The 14,687-nt window shown below is 34.5% G+C and overlaps 1 protein-coding gene across 2 annotated transcripts in view; it reads left to right on the forward strand.

The window, feature by feature from the left end:
* The window catches only part of Vps15 (vacuolar protein sorting 15), a 148,469-nt gene that overhangs the window by 125,292 nt on the left and 8,490 nt on the right, over positions 1–14,687 (forward strand). For both annotated transcript variants that reach the window (XM_071673214.1, XM_071673213.1), the window contains exon 28: positions 11,895–12,052. In XM_071673214.1, coding sequence (XP_071529315.1) covers positions 11,895–12,052 — 158 coding nt within the window. The remainder of the gene's footprint in view (positions 1–11,894; positions 12,053–14,687) is intronic.

Genomic DNA, 14,687 nt, shown 5'->3' on the forward strand with positions numbered 1-14,687 from the left:
TTTCTATAAATATTTCAAGTATAAAAGTGTTTGAATATCTTATGTTTCAGTTTTGAAACAAAAAGTTTTTGACGTTAAAAATACCCTTCAATTTTTATCATTTTTCCCAGAAAAATAGATTTCCTTTAAAAACTCATAATAAGAAGTATTTTTAATGCTGAATACAAATCTGGTGTTAAAATATCATTTTTTCATGTTCATGACACTGAGTTAAGCTCTTAAATGAAGTCAATTTCAGAATATTTTTGCTTCTTGGGATCTTCTTTTCTTGGGTATGTATCGGTAATTGAGAGCATTATGATATATTTTCCATGATTGTTTGAAGTATAGGAGTGTTTGAATATCTTATGTTTCAATTTTGAAGCAAAAAGTTTTTGAAGGTAAAAAATACCCTGAATTTTTTGTCATTTTTGTCAGGAAAATAGATTTCTTTTAAAAACTCATTATAAGAAGTATTTTTCATGCTGAATGTAGATTTGGTGTTAAAATACCGTTTTGTCGTCTTTATGACATTCAATTATGCTGTTAAATGAAGTCAATTTCATAATATTTTCTGCTCCTTTTGCTTCGCATTTACTGGGTATATATCAGTAAATGAGAGTATTATGATATATTTTTCATGATTATTTGAAGTGTAGAAGTGTTTGAATATTGTATCTTTTAATTTTGAAAGAAAAATATTTTGAAGGTAAAAAATACCCTGAAGTATGACCTTCACTTTTTGTCATTTTTCTGAGAAAAATAGATTTCCTTTAAAAACTCATTATAAAAAGTATTTTTAATGCTGAATGCAAATCTGGCATTAGAATAGCGTTTAGTCGTCTCTATGATATTCAGTTAATCTCTTAAACTACGTCAATTTCAAAAAGTTTCTGCTTCTTTTCATGGTATTTCCTGGGCATGTATCGGTAATTGAGAGCATTATGATATATTTTCCATGATTATTTCAAGTATAGAAGTGTTTGAATATCTTATGTTTCAATTTTGAAAGAAAAAGTTTTTGAAGTTGAAAAATACCCTGAAGTATTACCTTCAATTTTTGTCATTTTTCTCAGAAAATAGATTTCTTTTAAAAACTCAATTTAAGAAGGTATTTTTCATGCTGAATACAAATCTGGTGTTTGAGCATCGTTTAGTTGTCTTTATGACATTCAATTATGCTGTTAAATGAAGTTAATTTTATAATATTTTTTGCTCCCTTGCATCGCATTTACCGGGTATGTATCGGTAATTGAGAGCATTATGATATATTTTCCATGATTATTTCAAGTATAGAAGTGTTTGAATATTTATGTTTCAATTTTGAAAGAAAAAATTTTTGAAGCTAAAAAATAGCCTGAAGTATTATCTTCAATTTTTGTCATTTTTCTCAGAAAAATAGATTTCCTCTAAAACCTCATTATAAGAAGTATGAAAATTTTCATACTGAATACAAATATGGTGTTAGAATATCGTTTAGTCGTCTTTATGACATTCAGTTATGCTGTTAAATAAAGTCAATTTCAAAAAATTTCTGCTTCTTTGCATGGTATTTCTTGGGTATGTATCGGTTATCGAGAGCATTATGATATATTTTCCATGATTATTTCAAGTATAGAAGAGTTTTAATATCTTATGTTGCAATTTTGAAAGAAAAAGTTTTTGAAGCTAAGAAATACCCTGAAGTATTACCTTCAATTTTTGTCATTTTTCTCAGAAAAATAGATTTCCTTTAAAAACTCATGATAAGAAGTATTTTTCATGCTGAATGCAAATATGGTCCTAAAACATCGTTTAGTCGTCTTTATGACATTCAGTTATGCTGTTAAATGAAGTCAATTTCATAATATTTTCGGCTGCTTTGCATCGCATTTACTGGGTATATATCGGTAACTGAGGACATTATGATATATTTTCCATGATTATTTCACGTAAAGAAGCATTTGAATATCTTATCTTTCAATCTTGAAACAAAATGTTTTTCGAGCTAAAAAATACCCTTCAATTTTTGTCATTTTTCTCAGAAAAATAGATTTCTTTTAAAAACTCATTATAAAAAGTATTTTTCATGCTGAATATAAATCTGGTGTTAAAATATCGTTTAGTCATCTTTATGACATTCAATTATGCTGTTAAATGATGTCAATTTCATAATATTTTCTGCTACTTTTGCTTCGCATTTACTGGGTATATATGAGTAAATGAGAGTATTATGATATATTTTTCATGATTATTTGAAGTATAGAAGTGTTTGAATATTGTATCTTTTAATTTTGAAACAAAAATATTTTGAAGGTAAAAAATACCCTGAAGTAATACCTTCACTTTTTGTCATTTTTCTGAGAAAAATTGATTTCCTTTAAAAACTCGTTATAAAAAGTATTTTTAATGCTGAATGCAAATCTGGCATTAGAAGAGCGTTTAGTCGTCTCTATGACATTCAGTTAATCTCTTAAACTAAGTCAATTTCAAAAAATTTCTGCTTCTTTTCATGGTATTTCCTGGGTATGTATCGGTAATTGAGAGCATTATGATATATTTTCCATGATTATTTCAAGTATAGAAGTGTTTGAATATCTTATGTTTCAATTTTGAAAGAAAAAGTTTTTGAAGTTGAAAAATACCCTGAAGTATTACCTTCAATTTTTGTCATTTTTCTCAGAAAAATAGATTTCTTTTAAAAACTCAATTTAAGAAGTATTTTTCATGCTGAATACAAATCTGGTGTTTGAACATCGTTTAGTCGTCCTTATGACATTCAATTATGCTGTTAAATGAGGTTAATTTTATAATATTTTTTGCTCCCTTGCATCGCATTTACCGGGTATGTATCGGTAATTGAGAGCATTATGATATATTTTCCATGATTATTTCAAGTATAGAAGTGTTTTAATATCTTATGTTTCAATTTTGAAAGAAAAAGTTTTTGAAGCTAAAAAATACCCTGAAGTATTTATTACCTTCAATTTTTATTTTTCTCAGAAAAATAGATTTCCTTTAAAAACTCATTATAAGAAGTATTTTTAATGCTGAATACAAATCTGGTGTTAAGATATCATTTAGTTATCTTTATGACATTCAGTTAAGCTCGTAAATGAAGTCAATTTCAAAATATTTTGTGCTTCTTTACATCGTATTTACTGGGTATGTATCGGTAATTGAGAGCATTATGATATATTTTCTATGAATATTTCAAGTATAGAAGTGTTTGAATATCTTATGTTTCAATTTTGAAACAAAAAGTTTTTGAAGCTGAAAAATACCCTGAAGTATTACCTTCAATTTTTGTCATTTTTCCCAGAAAAATAGATTTCCTTTAAAAACTCATTATAAGAAGTATTTTTAATGCTGAATACAAATCTGGTGTTAAAATATCATTTTGTCATGTTTATGACATTCAGTTAAGCTCTTAAATGAAGTCAATTTCAAAATATTTTTGCTTCGTGGCATCGTATTTTTTGGATATGTATCGGTAATTGAGAGCATTATGATATATTTTCCATGATTGTTTGAAGTATAGAAGTGTTTGAATATCTTATGTTTCAGGTTTTAGGTTTTTGAAGCTAAAAAATACCCTGAAGTATTATCATCAATTTTTGTCATTTTCTTAGAAAAATAATTTCTTTTTAAAAACTCATCATAAAAAGTATTTTTCATGCTGAATACAAATCTGGTGTTCAAATATCGTTTACTCATCTTTATGACATTCAATTATGCTGTTAAATATCATTTAGTTATCTTTATGCTGTTAGATATCATTTAGTTATCTTTATGACATTCAGTTAAGCTCGTAAATGAAGTCAATTTCATAAAATTTTCTGCTCCTTTTGCTTCGCATTTACTGGGTATATATCAGTAAATGAGAGCATTATGATATATTTTCCATGATTATTTGTAGTATAGAAGTGTTTGAATATTGTATCTTTCAATTTTGAAACAAAAATATTTTGAAGGTAAAAAATACCCTTCACTTTTTTTCATTTTTCTCAGAAAAATAGATTTCCTTTAATAGCTCATTATGAGAAGTATTTTTAATGCTGAACACAAATCTGACCTTAAAATAGCGTTTAGTCGTCTCTATGACATTCAGTTAAGCTCTTAAACTAAGTCAATTTCAAAAAATTTCTGCTTCTTTGCATGGTATTTCTTGGGTATGTATCGGTTATCGAGAGCATTATGATATATTTTCCATGATTATTTCAAGTATAGAAGAGTTTGAATATCTTATGTTTCAATTTTGAAAGAAAAAGTTTTTGAAGCTAAAAAATACCCTGAAGTATTACCTTCAATTTTTGTCATTTTTCTCAGAAAAATAGATTTCCTTTAAAAACTCATGATAAGAAGTATTTTTCATGCTGAATACAAATATGGTCCTAAAATATCGTTTAGTCGTCTTTATGACATTTCAGTTATGCTGTTAAATGAAGTCAATTTCATAATATTTTCGGCTGCTTTGCATCGCATTTACTGGGTATATATCGGTAACTGAGAACATTATGATATATTTTCCATGATTATTTCACGTAAAGAAGCATTTGAATATCTTATCTTTCAATCTTGAAACAAAATGTTTTTCGAGCTAAAAAATACCCTTCAATTTTTGTCATTTTTCTCAGAAAAATAGATTTCTTTTAAAAACTCATTATAAGAAGTATTTTTCATGCTGAATACAAATCTGTTGTTAGAATATCGTTTAGTCCTCTTTATGACATTCAATTATGCTGTTAAATGAAGTCAATTTCATAATATTTTTTGCTCCCTTGCATCGCATTTACTGGGTATGTAACGGTAATTGAGAGCATTATGATATATTTTCCATGATTATTACAAGTATAGAAGTGTTTGAATATCTTATGTTTCAATTTTGAAACAAAAAGTTTTTGAAGCTAAAAAATACCTTGAAGTATTACCTTCAATTTTTGGTATTTTTATCAGAAAAATAGATTTCCTCTAAAATCTCATTAGAAGTATTTTTCATGCTGAATACAAATATGGTGTTAAAATGTCGTTTAGTCGTCTTTATGACATTCAGTTATGCTGTTAAATGAAGTCAATTTCATAATATTTTCTGCTGTTTTGCATCGCATTTACTGGGTATATATCGGTAAATGAGAACATTATGATATATTTTCCATGATTATTTTACGTAAAGAAGCATTTGAATATCTTATCTTTCAATCTTGAAACAAAAAGTTTTTCGAGCTAAAAAATACCGTGAAGTATTACCTTCAATTTTTGTCATTTTCTCAGAAAATAGATTTCTTTTAAAACTCATTATAAAAAGAATTTTTCATGCTGAATACAAATCTAGTGTCAATATATCGTTTAGTCGTCTTTATGACATTCAATTATGCTGATAAATGAAGTGAATTTCATAATATTTTCTGCTGCTTTGCATCGCATTTACTAGGTATGTATCGGTAATTGAGAGCATTATGATATATTTTCCGTGATTATTTCAAGTATAGAATTGTTTGAATATCTTATGTATCAATTTTGAAACAAAAAGTTTTGAAGCGAAAAAGTACCCTTCAATTTTTGGCATTTTTCTCAGAAAAATATATTTCCTTTAAAAACTCATTATAAGAAGTATTTGTAATTCTGAATACAGATCTGGTGTTAAAATATCATTTAGTTATCTTTATGACATTCAGTTAAGCTCTTAAATGAAGTCAATTTCACAATATTTTGTGCTTCTTTACATCGTATTTACTGGGTATGTCTCGCTAATTGAGAGCATTTTTGTCATTTTTCCCAGAAAGATAAATTTCCTTTAAAAACTTTTTGTAAGAAGTATTTTTAATGCTGAATACAAATCTGGTGTTAAAATATCATTTAGTCATCTTTATGACATTCAGTTAAGCTCTTAAATGAAGTCAATTTCAAAATATTTTTGCTTCTTGGCATCGTATTTCTTGGGTATGTATCGGTAATTGAGAGCATTATGATATATTTTCCATGATTATTTGAAGTATAGAAGTGTTCGAATATCTTATGTTTCAATTTTGAAGCAAAAAGTTTTTGAAGCTAAAAAATACCCTGAAGTATTACCTTCAATTTTTGTCATTTTTCTCAGAAAATAGATATCTTTTTAAAAACTCATTATAAAAAGTATTTTTCATGCTGAATACAAATCTGGTGTTAAAATATCGTTTAGTCAGCTTTATGACATTCAATTATGCTGTTAAATGAAGTAAATTTCATAATATTTTCTGTTTCTTTTGCTTCGCATTTACTGGGTATATAATCAGTAAATGAGAGCATTATGATATATTTTCCATGATTATTTGAAGTATAGAAGTGTTTGAATATTGTATCTTTCAATTTTGAAACAAAAATATTTTGAAGGTAAAAAATACCCTGAAGTATTACCTTCACTTTTTGTCATTTTTCTCAGAAAAATAGATTTCCTTTAAAAACTCATTATAAGAAGTAGTTTTAATGCTGAATACAAATCTGGAATTAAAATAGCGTTTAGTCGCCTTTATGACATTCAGTTAAGCTCTTAAATGAAGTCAATTTCAAAAAATTTCTGCTTCTTTGCATCGTATTTCCTGCGTATGTATCGGTAATCGAGAGCATTATGATATATTTTTTATGATTATTTCAAGTATAGAAGTGTTTGAATATCTTATGTTTCAATTTTGAAAGAAAAAGTTTTTGAAGCTAAAAAATACCCTGAAGTATTACCTTCAATTTTTGGCTTTTTTCTCAGAAAAATAGATTTCCCCTAAAAACTAATAAGCTTGCTCTTACTCACATTCACTCTCAACTCTCTTCTTTCACACACTTTACCAAACTCAGTCACCAGCTTCTGCAGTTTCTCACATGAATCAGCCACCAGCGCTGTATTATCAGCGAACAACAACTGACTCACTTCCCAAGCTCTCTCTATCACAACAGACTGCATACTTGACCTTCTTTCCAAAACTCTTGCATTCACCTCCTTACAACCCTATCCATAAACAAATTAAACAAATATGGAGACATCACACACCCCTGCCACAAACCAACATTCACTGAGAACCAATCACTTTCCTCTCTTCCTACACGTACACATGCCTTACATCTTGAATAAAAACTTTTCACTGCTTCTGACAACTTGCCTCCCACACCATATATTCTTAATACCTTCCACAGAGCATCTCTATCAACTCTATCATATGCCTTCTCCAGATCCATAAATGCTACATACAAATCCATTTGCTTTTCTAAGTATTTCTCACATACATTCTTCAAAGCAAACACCTGATCCACACATCCTCTACCACCTCTGAAACCACACTGCTCTTCCCCAATCTGATGCTTTGTACATGCTTTCACCATGACTCTCAATCAATACCCTCCCATATAATTTCCCAGGAATACTCAACAAACTTATACCTCTGTAATTTGAGCACTCACTTTTATCCCCTTTGCCTTTGTACAATGGCACTATGCAAGCATTCCGCCAATCCTCAGGCACCTCATCATGAGTCATACATCCATTAAATAACCTTATCAATCAGTCAATAATACAGTCACCCCATTTTTTAATGAATTCCACTGCAATACCATCCAAACCATCTGTCTTGCCGGCTTTCATCTTCCGCAAAGCTTTTACTACCTCTTCTCTGTTTACCAAATTATTCTCTCTAACCCTCTCACTTTGCACACCACCTCGACCAAAACACCCTATACCTGCCACTCTATCGTCAAACACATTCAACAGACCTTCAAAATACTCACTCAATCTTCTCACATCACCACTACATGTTATCACCTCCCCATTAGCCCCCTTCACTGAAGTTCCCATTTGTTCCCTTGTCTTACGCACTTTATTTACCTCCTTCCAAAACATCTTTTTAGTCTCCCTAAAATTTAATGATACTCTCTCACCCCAACTCTCATTTGCCCTCTTTTTCACCTCTTGCACCTCTCTCTTGACCTCCTGCCTCTTTCTTTTATACATCTCCTACTCATTTGCATTACTTCCCTGCAAAAATCGTCCAAATGCCTCTCTTTTCTCTTTCACTAACAATCTTACTTCTTCATCCCACCACTCACTACCCTTTTTAATCTGCCCGACTCCCACGCTTCTCATGCCACAAGCATCTTTTGTGCATGCCATCACTGCTTCCCTAAATACATCCCATTCTTCCCCCACTCCCCTTATGTCCTTTGTTCTCACTTTTTTCCATTCTGTACTCAGTCTCTCCTGGTACTTCCTCACAGAAGTCTCCTTCCCAGGCTCACTTACTCTCACCACTCTATTCACCCCAACATTCTCTCTTCTTTTCTGAAAACCTCTACAAATCTTCATCTTCGCCTCCACAAGATAATGATCAGACATCCCTCCAGTTGCCCCTCTCAGCACATTAACATCCAAAAGTCTCTCTTTTGCGTGCCTATCAATTAACACATAATCTAATAACGCTCTCTGGCCATCTTTCCTACTTACATACATTTACTTATGTATATCTCTCTTTTTAAACCAGGTATTCCCAATCACCAGTCCTTTTTCAGCACATAAATCTACAAGCTCTTCACCATTTCCATTTACAATACTGAACACCCCATGTACACCAATTATTCCCTTAACTGCCATATTACTCACCTTTGCATTCAAATCACCCATTACTATAACCTGGTCTCGTGCATCAAAACTACTAACACACTCACTCAACTGCCACCAAAACACTTGCCTCTCATGATCTTTCTTCTCATGCCCAGGTGCATATGCACCAATAATCACCCATCTCTCTCCATCAACTTTCAGTTTTACCCATATCAGTCTAGAGTTTACTTTCTTACACTCTATCACATACTCCCACCACTCCTGTTTCAGGAGTAGTGCTACTCCTTCCCTTGCTCTTGTCCTCTCACTAACCCCTGACTTTACTCCCAAGACATTCCCAAACCACTCTTCCTCTTTACCCTTGAGCTTCGTTTCACTCAGAGCCAAAACATCCAGGTTCCTTTCCTCAAACATACTACCTATCTCTCCTTTTTTCACATCTTGGTTACATCCGCACACATTTAGACATCCCAATCTGAGCCTTCGAGGAGGATGAGCACTCCCCGTGTGACTCCTTCTGTTTCCCCTTTTAGAAAGTTAAAATACAAGGAGGGGAGGGTTTCTAGCCCCCTGCTTCCATCCCCTTTAGTCGCCTTTTGCGACATGTGAGGAATGCGTGGGAAGTATTCTTTCTTCCCTATCCCCAGGGATACATATATACACATGTACATAATTCATACTTGCTGCCTTTATTTATTATCCCAGAATAATTCATACTTTCTGCCTTTATTTATCATCCCAGGATCCCCTTTTCTGGACCTCTCAGAGCTCAGGAATTAGGCCATATTCTCTAGGGAGGAACATGGGTTAAGAGGTGTGGTTATGTTGTGTATATGTCTATGCGGAATGAGCACAGGACAGTTTTGGAGGAAGCATTCACTGTCCTCAGTTTGGAAATTGCATCTTGGACATGAGGGGTCTTTTGATATTTTGGAAATGAGGTTTCTTTTGATATTTTGAATAGGTGTTTATGACAATGGTGAGATGGTTAGTGTCCAGGTCTGTTATAGGTAACTGTTTTGAGGGCATTTGGTATATTTATTGCTTTTGTGTTGATACATGTGGTGTGTGGAAGTGTCACATTTGCATCATATGAGTTAACTTGAGTGGTTGGAGTTTTGTTGAGAGAGGGGTTGACCATATATGGTAACAGGAGGTTGTTGCTTGCATTCATGTCTGCCAGGTGTTAAGAGGGTGCTTGTGGATTTCTATAGTGATACAGGCTTCCTCTGTGATGTGACTGTAAGGTCTTCTGAATATGCTATGCCTTTCACAATGTGGCATGTAGAAGATGATGAGAGGTCATTTAGGAAGAGATTGAAGAGGGTTGCGAAAAAAAAAAGCTCCCTTGAAAACTACAATGTAGAAAATGAGATTTGCCAGTTTTGAAAAACTTAACATTTGTTTGTTTGAAAGAGCCTTGAGATTGATTTCTTGATTCTCACCTGTTAAAAAAAAAAAAGCCTATGATTATGTAATTAGAAATTCAGTGTATACTCTACTGTAATATTCTGAACTGCATTAATTTAGGAAAAAAGGGTGAGAAATGTTTTTTGATCATTAAAAACAACCAATGATTGTATTAAGATACTCACTGTATACTGCCATGCTAAGGCATAGCTGTGTTACATGAACTACAATAAGGTAGGGAAAAAGATAAACAAGATATATTCATCTCTGAAGAAATTGGGGTATAAGCAAAGTCACATACATAGTAGTGTTTAGTGTTCCCATAGGTCATCCATAGTAAGATTTTTTGATGTATGTGAATAAGCAGTTCTAAACAAGTTGCAGACAGAAGAGTATGAGATTATATCATTGATTTCTTTGATACCTCAGTATTTTTAGTTATTTTATTGAAATATGTACACATGACAGGAGTTTAAGGTATTTCACACTTGATAATTGATTATTTATTTATTCATTTATTTTGCTTTGTTGCTGTCTCCCGCGTTTGCGAGGTAGCGCAAGGAAACAGACGAAAGAAATGGCCCAACCCACCCCCATACACAATGTATATACATACACGTCCACACACGCAAATATACATACCTATACATCTCAGTGTACTCATATATATACACACACAGACACATACGTGCATACCCATGCACACAATTCACACTGTCTGCCTTTATTTATTCCCATCGCCACCTCACCACACATGGAATACCATCCCCCTCCCCCCCTCATGTGTGCGAGGTAGCACTAGGAAAAGACAACAAAGGCCCAATTTGTTCACACTCAGTCTCTAGCTGTCATGCTATAATGCCCGAAACCACAGCTCCCTTTCCACATCCAGGCCCCACACAACTTTCCATGGTTTACCCCAGACGCTTCACATGCCCTGATTCAATCCACTGACAGCACGTCAAACCCGGTATACCACATCGATCCAGTTCACTCTATTCCTTGCCCGCCTTTCACCCTCCTGCATGTTCAGGCCCCGATCACACAAAATCTTTTTCACTCCATCTTTCCACCTCCAATTTGGTCTCCCACTTCTCCTTGTTCCCTCCACCTCCGACACATATATCCTCTTGGTCAATCTTTCCTCACTCACTCTCCATGTGCCCAAACCATTTCAAAACACCCTCTTCTGCTCTCTCAACCACGCTCTTTTTATTTCCACACATCTCTCTTACCCTTACATTACTTACTCGATTAAACCACCTCACACCACACATTGTCCTCAAACATCTCATTTCCAGCACATCCACCCTCCTGCGCACAACTCTATCCATAGCCCACGCCTCGCAACCATACAGCATTGTTGGAACCACTATTCCTTCAAACATACCCATTTTTGCTTTCCGAGATAATGTTCTCGACTTCCACACACTCTTCAAGGCTCCCAGGATTTTCGCCCCCTCCCCCACCCTATGATTCACCTCCGCTTCCATAGTTCCATCCGCTGCCAGATCCACTCCCAGATATCTAAAACACTTTACTTCCTCCAGTTTTTCTCCATTCAAACTTACCTCCCAATTGACTTGACCCTCAACCCTACTGTACCTAATAACCTTGCTCTTATTCACATTTACTCTTAACTTTCTTCTGTCACACACTTTACCAAACTCAGTCACCAGCTTCTGCAGTTTCTCACATGAATCAGCCACCAGCGCTGTGTCATCAGCGAACAACAACTGACTCACTTCCCAAGCTCTCTCATCCACAACAGACTTCATACTTGCCCCTCTTTCCAAAACTCTTGCATTCACCTCCCTAACAACCCCATCCATAAACAAATTAAACAACCATGGAGACAATTATCTCGCATGGAGATAATTGATATGGTTATATAATTGTATGATACCCTATTCTAGTGCCTTTATGAATATGAAATACCATCTTTTAGGAGCTGGCGTGCGTCGTGTTAGCATGCATCCAAAAGAAGGGTCATGGGTAGTGTCTGCTGTAAGTGGTAACAACGAGATCTCTATGTGGGATATGGAAACACAATCTAGACATATGACTCTCTGGGCAAGTCCTAAACCTCCACTTTCCATGACACAGGTAAGGCTTTGATTTTTTTCTTTTTTACACAGAACTTTGTATTCCATTTTTGTACATCAGTAGCCGATACAGTATATACCATAGCTCTTCACTCCATGAAGATGTAGTAGTTGATATACAGATAGAGCTTTTAAAGAGTTCTTGTATAGGACATCAAACTACCAAATCCAGTCAGCTGTTCCTTGCATGAATAATATGATGGTCCACACAGAATAATTTTTAGATGTTTTTCACTCATTTTATAAAACATTTTAGTGTTGGAGCTGCAGCTGAAGTGTTAGAAAGATTTACCTAAAAATTTACCTTGGGGGGTGTTGTGTGTTAAAACAGCCAAGTTGAGAGAGGAAAGAGTGAAAAGTAACACTGTTGGTAAAATAATTAGGAATAGTTTTTTCTGTTGCGAGGCGTGGGCTATGGATAGAGTTGTGCGAAGGAGGGTGGATGTGCTGGAAATGAGATGTTTGAGGACAATATGTGGTGTGAGGTGGTTTGATCTTGTAAGTAATGAGGGGGTAAGAGAGATGTGTGGTAATAAAAAGAGTGTGGTTGAGAGATCAGAGGAGGGTGTTTTGAAATGGTTTGGGCACATGGAGAGAATGAGTGAGGAAAGATTGACCAAGAGAATATATGTGGAAGACCAAATTGGAGGTGGAAAGATTTAGTGAAAAAGATTTTAAGTGATCGGGGCCTGAACATGCAGGAGGGTGAAAGGTGTGCACGGAATAGAGTGAATTGGAATGATGTGGTATACCGGGGTCGACGTGCTGTCAATGGATTGAACCAGGGCATGTGAAGTCTCTGGGGTAAACCATGGAAAGTTCTGTGGGGCTTGGATGTGGAAAGGGAGCTGTGGTTTCAGTGCATTATTACATGACAGCTAGAGATTGAGTGTGAACAAATGTGGCCTTTGTTGTCTTTTCCTAGCGCTAGCTCACATACATGAGGGGGGAGGGGGTTGTTATTTCATGTGTGGCGGGGTGGCGATGGGAATGAATGGAATGAATAAAGGTAGACAGTATGAATTATGTACATGTGTATATATGTATATGTCTGTGTGTATATATATATGTATACGTTGAGATGTATAGGTATGTATATTTGCATGTGTGGACGTGTATGTATATACATGTGTATGTGGATGGGTTGGGCCATTCTTTCATCTGTTTCCTTGCGCTACCTTGCTAACGCGGGAGACAGTGACAAAGCAAAATAAATAATAAATATAAATAGTTTTTTCTGTACTTGGCATTGTGCAAGATTAATAAAATGTTAAGAGAAAGGCATACTACTTTAATAGAACTGATAGGGGATAATGGTGTACAATTATTGATGCAATAGGATCAGGAGTCAGGAGAAATCAGATCAAGTGTAGGATAAGAGAAGCCATTACAAAGTAGAATATCAGAAGGGCATTAATGCAGCTAAAGAATGGAAGAGCTAAAAGTTTAGATGGAAAGGTGAGTTGGATAGTGAAGATCAGAGGTGAGACTACTGTTGAATGTCCTTTTACTGGTGGTTGGATGAAGACAGTTATTGTTCTGTTGTGCAAAGGTAGAGTAGAAAATGTTTGAATTTTGTATGAATGGGCACAGTTGTAAACAGGATGAGAATAAGGGAGAGATACATGGTATGTTTGGGGAGAGGAGCCTGAATTATGTGACTTTTGAGGGAAACTAAACTCAAGAGGAAGAGTGGAGAGAGAGAGAGAGAGAGAGAGAGAGAGAGAGAGAGAGAGAGAGAGAGAGAGAGAGAGAGAGAGAGAGAGAGAGAGAGATGCTTCTGTAGAGGAAGAAGTTGTGAGAATTGATAAAGAGTTAAAGGAATGAGTTCCAAAGTTGTGCAGGTAAGAATGAAGGTGGATTACGAGAGGTGAGTTGAGTTTCATTGTCTATGCACCTGGTAGCAGTAGGGTTGAGGAAAAGAAACAGGCATTTTGGGTCAGTGCATCAGCTGTTATGATTCTAGGGATCAAATATTTGTATTTTGGGGGATTTGAATGAATGGGTGGTGATATGGCATTTGGAAGTATAATTGGAGAACACAAGGTAAATGATGCAGATGAAAATGGTGAACAACTTGTTGAGTTGTGTACTAAAAGGGGATTGGTGATCGGAAAACCTGACGGAATGAAAAGGTGCCCACATAAGTATACTTGGGTTAGTGGGGTTAAGGACTGAGTAAGCATTATGTAATGCATTGGATTATGTAATGGAGAGACTCTTGGATGTGAATATGCCTCCTGATGAAAGTGGGTGTAAAAGTTTGGAATGGCTTTGGGAAAAGAGACAGTGATGCGGATGGGAAGATGGTGCTGAAAATGAGTGAGCCAATAAAAGAAGCTTGTGTGTGCAGATAAAAAGGGAGATGGGTGAAAAATCATATAAGGTGAGCGTAAACAACAATAGGAAAGTGGGGAAGGAGTGGAAGGAAAGCATTGCATACAAGTGCTGCGAAGTGTGTTGCATGCATAAGGTGGGATATGGGCATTTGAGAAAGTTTGGTAAATGGAGGGATGAGGGGGTTAAGTTCCTAATGTAAGAGAAAAGAAAATTAAGTGGGCATTATCTGCAAGGAAAGGGTGCAAGTGATTGGGAGATATACCGTAGAAAATGGCAGGAGGTCAAGAGGAAGATGC

This window comes from Panulirus ornatus, chromosome 18 (genome assembly GCF_036320965.1).
Source record: "Panulirus ornatus isolate Po-2019 chromosome 18, ASM3632096v1, whole genome shotgun sequence".
In the NCBI taxonomy this organism is placed as follows: domain Eukaryota; kingdom Metazoa; phylum Arthropoda; class Malacostraca; order Decapoda; family Palinuridae; genus Panulirus; species Panulirus ornatus.